At 37.8% G+C, this 10,783-nt stretch overlaps 1 protein-coding gene across 1 annotated transcript in view; it reads left to right on the forward strand.

Moving 5' to 3' along the window:
* The window catches only part of PPP1R21 (protein phosphatase 1 regulatory subunit 21), a 35,292-nt gene extending 27,914 nt beyond the window's left edge, over window positions 1-7,378 (forward strand). Inside the window, exons 21-22 of the mRNA XM_061991556.1 lie at window positions 1,425-1,553; window positions 3,302-7,378. Of these exons, the coding sequence (XP_061847540.1) occupies window positions 1,425-1,553; window positions 3,302-3,331 (159 nt within the window). The 3' untranslated portion in view covers window positions 3,332-7,378. The remainder of the gene's footprint in view (window positions 1-1,424; window positions 1,554-3,301) is intronic.
* The last annotated feature ends 3,405 nt before the right edge of the window (window positions 7,379-10,783 follow it).

A 10,783-nucleotide genomic window follows, 5' to 3' on the forward strand; every position in this document is an offset into this window, starting at 1 on the left:
CCCCTCCATACAGCTGAGGAGCCAATAGTAAAGTACATGTAAATATTCAGTTCATGAATGCCTTTGTGTTTTCTTTATATTTAGCTCACATCTTTATTGCTCACCTGTCTGAGTTGGTGAGTACCTAAAATGCTCCATAGAGGAAGTGACTCTAATGATATACACTTAAAAGAATTATTCATAAACACAAAGCGCTATTTTGATTTGATCCAACTCAGCATGAGATGTCCATCTCCAATTACATATTAAACTTCCTAAGAAAAGATAGCAGACGCACCATTTATGTGTTTAGTAGTCTATATAATATTGAATCATAGGACTGTTAAGATTGGAAGGATCCTCTGAAAGTAATCAGGTCCTGTCCTTTGGTCACAGCAGAGAGGTCAGATCAACCTGTTGAATCAGGAGTTTCCTGTATAGCTGTGGCTTTCTGCCACAGTTAGTCCACTTCCTAAGCATTGGACGGTTCTTTGCTCTGTCTTTGATCATTCAGCTTTCTTTTAACTTCCAGGGCAGTTCTCCCTGGGATCTTGCTAAGCAGACCTTGAAAAAGCCAAAATCTATTCTTCTTAAATCTAGGGTTGCTGTAATTCTACTATTCATCTTGCTTGCTTCCCTCAGGATCTTAAATTCTACTAACTCATGGTTGCTGCAGCCAAGGCTGCCATTGGCTTTCACATCCCTGACCAGCTTTCCCTTATTTGTGAGTAACAGGTCCAGCAGAGAGCATCTCTTAGACCTTCTGATCTCTATTATCAAGAAGTTCTTTACCACATTCAAAAGAACTCCTGAATTGCCTGCATTCCACCTTGTTGCCATTTCAGGAGATGTCAAAGTAGTTAAAATCCCTCATGAGGATCAGGTTCTGGGGTTGAGAGATTTTTATCTGCTTGTAGCAGATGCTTACCATATCACCCTTCTTGTTCTCCTCTGATCCCTACGTGTGAGGTCTTAACTGCCTTCAGACCACTCCTTCACGTAAAGCATGACTTCTCCCCTCTGTCCTGTCCTTCCTTAAGTGTCTGTATCCTTTCATTGCTGTGTTGTAGTCATGCACACTATCCTACTGTGTTGCTCTAATCCCAGAGAGATTGTAGCTCTGCAACTGCATGTGGATGGCCGATTCCTTCAGCTTGTATGCCACATGTGTTGATGTACAGGCCATGCTCTAATCCTGTCAACTACACTTGTTCTTGGCTGGAAGCAATGTTGGAAAAGTTTAGCTGTTAGTCTTTTATGTAAGCCGTAAAAAGTGGGGGGAAATTATAAAGGAAACAGAGCAATAATAAAGGGAAGAGATAATGCATGAGACTTCAGGTAAACGAAAAATAGCTGTTGACTATGTTTCATAGTGGAGATAGAAGTTGGCTGCTTTGCCAGTTTTTGCTGATATTGAGCAAAGGCTTGTTATTTTTTTCCTTTAGGATGAATTGATGACAACAAAGAGAAGTTATGAGGATCAGTTAAGTATGATGAGTGACCACCTCTGCAGTATGAATGAAACCTTAACTAAGCAAAGGGAAGAAATTGATACACTAAAGATGGCTAGTAAGGTAAGTTGCTAGGTGTTCACATTAGCAATGGCTGTAGTTTAGAGGCCTGTGGGTTGCATTTGGCATTCCTGCAGTACTCCCCTTTAACAAACTAATTCCCAAGCTACAGTTCTTGTTCTTAGTCAGTTAGAAAGAAGGCTCCAAACCTGCTCTTGTATATTTCTGTGAAGAAAAAAATTATTGCAAAACATAACAAAACATTTGATGTCACTGCTTCAAAGTAGGCTTTCCAAGTGTACCCCCTGAGGGAAGATCAGCACCTTGTTTGTTTGTTTATATGTGGTAGAAATGGAACTATTTGCAAATCCAGCTAGTGATACTGGGTGTTCATAATTAATTTATTGGTAGGAGTGTCCTTTCTTCACTTCTCTCAGTTGCTGCATACTCTGTTCTTGCCCCCTATTATTTTAATCTGTTATATTTCTATATTCTGTCTTATCTGTCTCTCATGTAGGAATGATTGCCACTTGTATTCTTAGGTTAACTTAAAATGCAAACTTAAATTATTTTCCAACAAAGAAGTCTACTTATTTATGAGAAACAACTTTTTAACTTGAAGTTAACAATGAAAAGTTCGGAAGTCTGCTGTTTCAAGCAGTGATAAAACTGTATCTTACTGTGGTGATTCTAGGGAGGAACAGACCTTTAGCCTTCACTTGTCTGGCTGTGAAAGTAATGAACTAGCATTACTCTCCTTAACTGTGGAATGCAGGGAAGCAGGTTTCACTGAAGGCTTAAAAAATAAAGGTCCTGTGATGGCAATTTAATTTTTTTTTAGAGTAAATTCTTGCCCCCTTGTAGAGAACTGGTTTTCCTCACATATCTGAGGGTTTTGATTTGGCATTGTAATGTTTAAAATTACTTTTTGTTGTATAACCTCCTGTGTTTTAGAGGGAAGCCCTTGGCTGCATACTGCACTTGATGGTTTTATAAAATGTTTTCTGGAATGTTTCACTTGCCATCCTTTTAAGACTGGCGGTGGTACTCTGTCCCTAAGGAGGTAATTCAGAGTCTCACCACAGTAGAGAGACAACGGATTTTCAAGTGTTACTGAACATAGAAGGTGAATCAGTTGAAATGAAAATTATGCAATTCAAGCCATAATCACTTGAAGAGAGCAGTTGTTGGCTAGATCAAAAACATATGTTACTTTAAGAAAATAGGAAGACAAAATTGCTAGCAAGTAATTATTGCAGAAAAGTTTCTTTTAAGCTACTCATTTGCTTTGTAGATTTGTTGCAAGTTAAATGTGAGTTGGTTAGCTGTATAAAAAAATATTTTCTGAACTAGGAATACTCTGTATAGACCAAATTAGTTAAATTTGTTTGGCAACAAAATGATTTTAATGTAAGGCAATTACCCTGTAAGGTTTATATTTGAAAGCACTTAAGGGTGAACTATGATTTGACTTGCCTTCACTGCCCTTGCAATATCAGTGATGTTAATACAATCAAGTGTCTTGAAATGTAACTCAAATGTCTTTTTTCCATGGGTTTCAGTTGAAGTAAGTTACTGTTGTGCTTGTTTGAAATATCTGGTACTTCTGTTATTCCTGCAAAGACAAAGGGATTTTCAGAGCAAGCAGTTACCAGCTTCCATTTTTGAAAGTCTACTATGGACTGTTTCTTTTCAGTTTGACTGTACTACTTTGTTTGATGTAGCTGTAAACTATCAGACATCAAGTTTTGTGTCATTTGTCTAGACTCTCTTATCTGAATTATGTTCTATTTGTTTATTTCTTGTTGCAGGGAAATTCTAAAAAGAACAAAAATCGATAGCTTACAGCTAATCAAGGGTCGTCAGAAGCTGCTGCTGCTGCTGCACAGGATGCAGATAGAGAACCTTCATTGTCCAATTCCTGTTTGTTCCAGGATGCAGAGGGTCCTATTGAGTCTAGCAAAAACTGCCTTGGTGCTGTAAATGGCTTTAAAATAATTAGAACTTGTAACAGGTAAAACAGAACTTAGATGTTGGCTCTCAATGAGGAAATACACACTCTGTGGATAATTTATATAGTGATGACCTTCAGTTTTTACTGTGCACTTTTTACAACTGGGTTTTAATTTCATGTAATAACCTCAGATTTTGTATATTTTCAAATACGATTATGCATTAACAAATTTGGATCTGTGCAGTAGTTGTCCATTTCTGAGTTGTACATTAAATTGTCAACATGTGTACATTCCTTTCCTTGTTAAAAACAGTTAAACTAGTTTCCAGCCTTTATTGGGTCATGCAAGCTGTGCAGTTACTCTAAGTGTGTTATTCCTCTTCTCAACCTTTTTGAATTAATTGGAATTGTGGCTTTAAATGACTTCTATAAATTCACAAAGGTAAATGGGATAGTTATTTCAGACCGCTATAGTGGAAACTTTCGCTGCTTGTATTTGGCACTTTGGATTTTGAAGAGCACAAATAGCTGAATTGGGATACTTCTATGAAATTGATTTAAGCCCTTACTTAGGCATTTTGTTTACACATATATGTATATATATTGGCTGAAATAGTTTAAAGCTAGAGGAAGTTGTGATCATAATTTGCCCCAAAACAGTGAAACAATATGTGTGTAGAATAGGTCAGTTTACTGTGCTCTCGTATAGTAAAGAAGAATACGAAATATATACAAGATATAAACAATGGATTTGCAAAAAGTCTTCATGGAATTTCAGTCCTGGTGGATTTACTGGGGGAATACACAGGGCTTTTTCTGAGTTTTGGGAAGATTGTTAACCTTAGACCCCTCTTTTTTTTTTGTTTTTTTTCCAAAGTTAAGCCTAATACCACAAGTTTTCACAGCTTTGATTTATTTTATCTTTAATCAGATGCTGTGTGGCTCCACGCTTTACATTGATCTTCTGTTCCATAATTTGCATTATGGCACTTACTTGTCCCATAAGGGTTTATTCTGGTATCAGCTGTGTCAATATGTATTATCAGTATGTAATAATAAAATCAACTACATGAAACTAGCTTAATTTTTTTTTTTTCTTAATTCTACCCAGGTTGCATAGTGTGGTATTGTGGTGAGGTGTTAACAGCTATTTACAGTGAGATGAGCTTGAGTAATTAGACCTGTTTCATTACTCTTAGTAGTGCTTCTCTTCAAGACAGGCTGCATTTCTGTACCTACTGCTGTAGAGTGCAAAGTACACCAAGTCCTTGTTGGCATTTCTCACACTCTTACCTACTCAAAGGTAAACAAACACCTGATCTGTAATGATTGCAGCTGTGGATCTGTTATGATAGAGCTTTCCTTTTAATGAGAAGATGGATGTGGTCATGAAACTGGAGAAGAGATGGGGGCAGCTTACATGGTTTCCAACTAGGAACATGTTGAATTAAGAACTACATGGTGGTGCTAATGAAGGTTGAGAAGTGTTTACTTTCTCTCTAACCATTTCATTGAAGCAGATGCAGCTTCAGCTGTTTCAGTTAGGGTTGGAAGCTTCTTTCCAATTCTTTTGAAATTGCCTTTTCTGAGGACCTTCATCTTGCAGTAGAGGTGCATATTCAGATACTTTAATTCTCTGAACCAAACTGCTGAACTTGCTACTGATGCTCTTTCCCATGAGTGGCTGTGTTCAGAAAAAGATTTTGCTCTATGCCATTTTAGACAGGCTTTGGAGACTGAGCATTTTAAAAAAAGTGCATTAAAAAAATTCAGTGTGTCTCAAACTGATTTTACAACAGGGTGCACCCCCAACATCAAAACTGAAATTAATCTAGAATGTATAGATATTTCGGTATAATTCCAATGTACATTAGTTTATGAGCACTTTTTACCTCACAGTATCTATTTGGAAATGTATTTGGATGTCCTCCTCACCAATCGGCAGTAAATGTGCTTGGAAAGAGATTGTTAGGATCACTCAGGCTGCCATCGGATTTTCAAGGAAATGTTTTCAAGTAAGTTCCAGACAATTGTAAACTATCAATACATAAAAATAGAATATCAGAAAAAGATGTAAAACAGTATTTGGGTACTGCTGTAGAATGCTGTGCAAGGGCAGAGTATGTTTACCTTAGTAGCGTTAGAAAAGAGCAAGCGGAAATGCCCAGCTGGCTTGTGCTTATCCGCTGACTAAGGGATTCTGAATTGCTTTCTGCACATCTCAGATGCTCTTAAATATCTAAGTTGGTACTGAACAACGCTCTGCTGTTAAAAAGCTTAAGACTGTCTTCAACAGAGCAGCAAAGAATTCATCTTTGAGACCAAGTTTTCCAGACACAAATTTGAACAACTTTGTTTATAGGAAATGCTCTGTGTGAACTGTTACAGAATACACAAAACTTGGGCAAAAAAATTGCACTAATACTGGAATTAATGTCAAAAAATTTACAGTGTGAATACTTACTTCCTAGTTGGCTAATCAGGAAACTAATGATAAACTGTTGTAAAGTAGGAAAATCTTTAGAGCAATACAATGTAAAACCAGGGTTAAAGAAAAGTCCTACTGCTAGTTAGTTTTTCGTAATGGAAAATTCATTAAACTGTCACATCAAATACAAGGTTTTTTAAGCCTTTTTGGAGTGCTTAATTTCTTCATAATGTTTGGCACTTATTCATGAATAACGAACCAAATCAGCAACAATGTTTCCTAATAATGATTTTAGTAACTGCATCTTCAAAGGTTCTCTCTCAACTTTGCTTTAAACCCATGTTAACACTTCAAAGATTTCAGAACGTCTAGTGAGCATAGATTCTGAACAAACATCCCCAATAACTATTCTGTGTGTTCAAAATAAATATTTGCTGTAACCAAGGATGAATTTAACTTCAGGATTGCTCCCATTAAGAACTACTGCTTCACAAATTTTGAAGGTACCCAAGAAGCACCAAACACATTGACTGGTTTAAAAGGCTTTAAGCTTTTCTAGGTCAGAGGTTTCCCTGCCCGGAGGATTAACTTTGAAAAGAGGAGTCAGACTGAGATGGTCATAAGCTGCTCAAGGGCATTATCTCACTGCTGTTTAAATAATAATGTCAGAATTTTAAATTGTTACATACATAACTATACCTCTGTGGTTTAAACATTGATTGTCTTTAAGTGTTGATTTTAAAATGATGGTTTGTGATGTCTTTTGCTAATTCCTTCAGATTTGTTCTTAAGCAGCTCTCAACATTTGAATAGTAGTGGTGCCAGGATCTATACAGTGGACACGATCTAGTAGTGCTGCAGCAGCATCAGTATTGGGACTGAAACACTTGGCTTTCCCATCCTTGTTGAAGTGCATTGACTATTCATACAGGGTATTTTACCTTCGTACCAAGCCAGCTTCATTTCTAATATGTACTTATAATCCTGTGTTCTTTCTACTTTTTCTTCTCTCACTGGGAGGTGAGTCGAGTTTTTGGTGAGGAAAGGCACAGCACACTTCCTTGATGCTGACTTTGGGCACAGCTGGGGTCTGTCACAGCTCAGTGGTGCTCACTACAACTCCCAAGAACAGATTTGCTCAGACACTCAAGGCATCAGTTGCAGACAGGAAAGGAAAGAAAGTTTTTATCTACATATCACCTAAATATCCACATATGACCTAGAGATAAGAAAAGTTATTTACTGGCTTGGTTTAATAATGTGAATGTAATTGGTTGGTTGGTTGGTTTGGTGTTTTTAATACAAATTCAAAGATACATTAAATTTTGGAGAACTATCTGTCCCTGCAAAATAGTCACATCTATTGTTCTTTAATACTGTATGTATGTAAGGTAATTTGAGAGCAACATCTTAGCAACAGCAGAGTCATCATAAAAATAAAGCTTAATTCAGTAAAAAATTGTAGTTGCTACCTGAGGTCTGGTTACTTCCTCCCACAGTGGCCGGATGCCACTCTATTAAGAATGCTTATTTTGTCTTATTGCTCATTTTCTGCTTCTGCTACTGCTTCCAGTATTGCTTAGCAGTGAATTAAAACCATGTTTGTATAGAAGAGGTTGTTTGCCCTCATTCCGGAATATTTCTTTTAATCAGAGAGTTAGAAACTTGCTTGAACTGTAATTGTGTCTGCAGAACTGCTAGCTTGGGTTATAGAGGGGGGACAGAGAAGGGCTTTTGGGGACTTTTATTAACCAAGACCTGATGAGAGCTACGGGAAGGCAGCACATGGAAACTTGCCTGAGGGAGCAGTTCTCATTGTCTGCCTCTGCTCCCTGTGTGTGTGTGTGTGTGTTAATTCAGAATCACTGTTTCTTACAGAAGCATCCAGTACAAACACATGCATAGTTGCAATACCAAGGTCATGCAGCCCAGTTGCCAAATAACTATGTGATTCTTCTTGGCCTTAATTTGCATGGACAGCTACGATGCTCACAGCCCTACAGCAACTCTGATTTTAAACTTTTTATGTGTAAAATTGCAGGGATAATAGTAGAAGTTGTACTTCCTCTCTACTGGTTTTGATTCTAATGTACCCTGTAAGTCTGAAACTTTGTAAGCTGATAATGAACTAATGAAGTAGTCTTTGAAATCCAGGCCTGCCTGGTATCAAAATTATATTTGTGGTCTCATATAAACACCACAGCTTCATTCTGAGAAGAGTTAAACGCACAAAATTAAAGAGTCCAAGGAATTTCCAGTCACTTTAGGCAGTGTGAATTTTTTCATGAACTGACTTGTAAGCTAGTGTGTGATGGCACATAGCTTCTTGCAAATCCATGTAAAGCTCTGAAATGTTTCTGAAATGAGTCTGAGGGAACCTTAAGTCTCCACACAGACACCCCTTTCTACTGCACGAAGTGTGTTCGTCCTTGTCTGCTCTCCTACTTGAGCTCCACGTTCCTTTCCTCTTGGACTTGGAAGGCTTCAACTGGTGAATAGTAAATGCAGAACACTTTATTTAAGAAAGACTAATGAAGTTATGAGCTTGAGAAAGTTAGAGCTGAGAGCTTCAGCACAGTTTCATTGACTGCAGCCTTTGGCACAAGGAACAACCATGGTACGGGAATTGGTGCTGCACCCCTCACAGGCCTTCTGCTCGGGTGACTTTCAATTTGCATGTAGAATCACAGAATGGTAGGGGTTGGAAGGTACCTCGAGAGATCATCTAGTCCAACCTCCCTGCAGAAGCAGGTTCACCTAGATCAGGTCGCAGTAGAACGTGCAACATGGGACACAACAAGTATTCATGTATGAATACTTGCATGCATAAATACTCATTCATTCCCTCCTTGGGAGGAGGGAATCCACTTTATCAAAAGCTTGTTTTGACATCTTGAAAGTCTGCTTAATTTTCAGTTCAAACGCATAGACAAAAAAAAGTTTCTCTTAGGTTATCTGTCTAGCCCAGGAGGTCAAAAGTATTTGAAGCCAACAAAATGCTCAGTCTCTCACAGAAAGGACATGAGTGTGCTAAATTTGTATAACCAATTTTATATAGTGAATATACTAAACTTGTGAAAACTTTTTAATAGCAAGAGTACTAAGTGAAAAATTAGTTTATTAAATGAGGAGAGAAGAATTTGACTGTTTTGCATTTGGTTTTGAATTCTCAGTTAAAATAAGCCTTTGCAGAAATTTATTGGTGAAATAAAAGGCACAGTAGTGGAGCAAAGAGTTAACGTAAGTGTAGAAAAGAGTGCTTTTCTGTCTCCAACCAAGACTGATTGTTTCTTGTGAAAGATGAGCTGACAGGTTTCGCTTTTAGCAAAATTGTCATGAGCAGTAAGCATTTTATAAAAGGGATAATATACTCCAAATTATTTTAAGATAAACAAATAGCAGCGTGAACCGACTTTGTTAGCATTGTAAGATGCTGAGTGAGTTTAATAACTGCCTGTATATGTGAAATGCTCTTCAGTGTATTTACAGTAGAAATAACTCTAATAGTTCTAACTTGTTCTGCATATGCTATTCATTAAAGTCGAATTACATTAAGGACTTTTAAATCTCAGTATCGGTTAGATTGTTTTTTCTTTCCCCTCTGCTACTTGACTTTACATCGCGCTGAATTATTTTGGAAGAAAAGCAAATGATAGCAGAATTTACTGGAGAACAGTAGTCTTGTTTTGAAAATGTATACACTTGTTTCAGCAAAGGAAAAATCTGAGCTGTTTTTAGACAAATGCTGACCTTGGTAAGGAGAAATAAGGAATTAATACCCCGTTTTTAGACAAATGCTGACCTTGGTAAGGAGAGATAAGGACCCTTCCCACTTGAAAGCCATTAGAAAGGGTTAATGTGGAAGATAACAGGCAAAAAGACTTATTGAATGTTGTGCAGGAGCACAAGAGAGCCTGAAGGACTTGTTTTGGAATATGTAGAAAACATCAGAAATTATTCTAATTTCCTGGCATTTTAGCAAAATGAGGTATTAAATCTTCTGCCAAGAGGTTGGGTGTGACCTGGGAGAAGGCAGAAGACTCACTGGGATGGAATTCCAGAGGGAAGAGGTTGGGATGGGTTCTGGCACCTCCAGGGCAAGATGCTGGGGTGAGGGTGGCACATGGAGCTACCTCACCCTATGCCTGCTAGGGCTGTGGTTCTCTGATCTGAGCCCAGAGGCCTCAGGCTGCCAGTACTGTAAAAACACATTCTAATTAATGAGAGAAAAATGTAACCATTCACTGGCTTGCAAGTTACAGGTTAAATAATGGTGAAAATTTCCATGCTATCAGAAGACCACTACCCTTTCTTTCCCCTCTTCTGTGTAGGAGATCCTCAAATCCTTCCTCTGTGAGCCATTGCTATCTCTTTTGTGATACTGAGAAGAAAATACAAGCAAGATTCCGTCAGAAATGGGTAGGCAGCAAGCCCTCAGGTGAAATTATGTATTACCAATGTAAAATGCATTGGGAGCATGATTTTAACGACCAGTAGCTTACCTGGTTTGAGATGATAAATGCTCACGAACAAAGACCTGGCTAACTATATTGGGCACTGGAGGGGTTTTTTAATTAAGATAATAAACATAGCTTTTGTTTTGTTTTTAAACCAAGAACGTTCTCTCTAGTGCAATTTTTGTAATGGCATTAAGCTTAAGGAAGAATTTACTGGTCGGCAAAACTCTATGGAGCATTTTTATAGCAAATGCAGACAGACAGAGCCTGAATCGTATTTCCCATGCATACAGCAAAGAGGTAGGACTACTTAATTTTCAAAGAAGACATAACTTTTCAGAGAGATAAGTAGGACAAATGAAAGCGATTTACAAACCCACATCCCTCCTTTCGTTTTTTTTTCAATATAAGGGGAAGTTCAACAACACTGAAAAGCAGTGGAGCTAGTATGGAG

The sequence above is a fragment of the Colius striatus genome, chromosome 2 (genome assembly GCF_028858725.1).
Source record: "Colius striatus isolate bColStr4 chromosome 2, bColStr4.1.hap1, whole genome shotgun sequence".
NCBI lineage: Eukaryota > Metazoa > Chordata > Aves > Coliiformes > Coliidae > Colius > Colius striatus.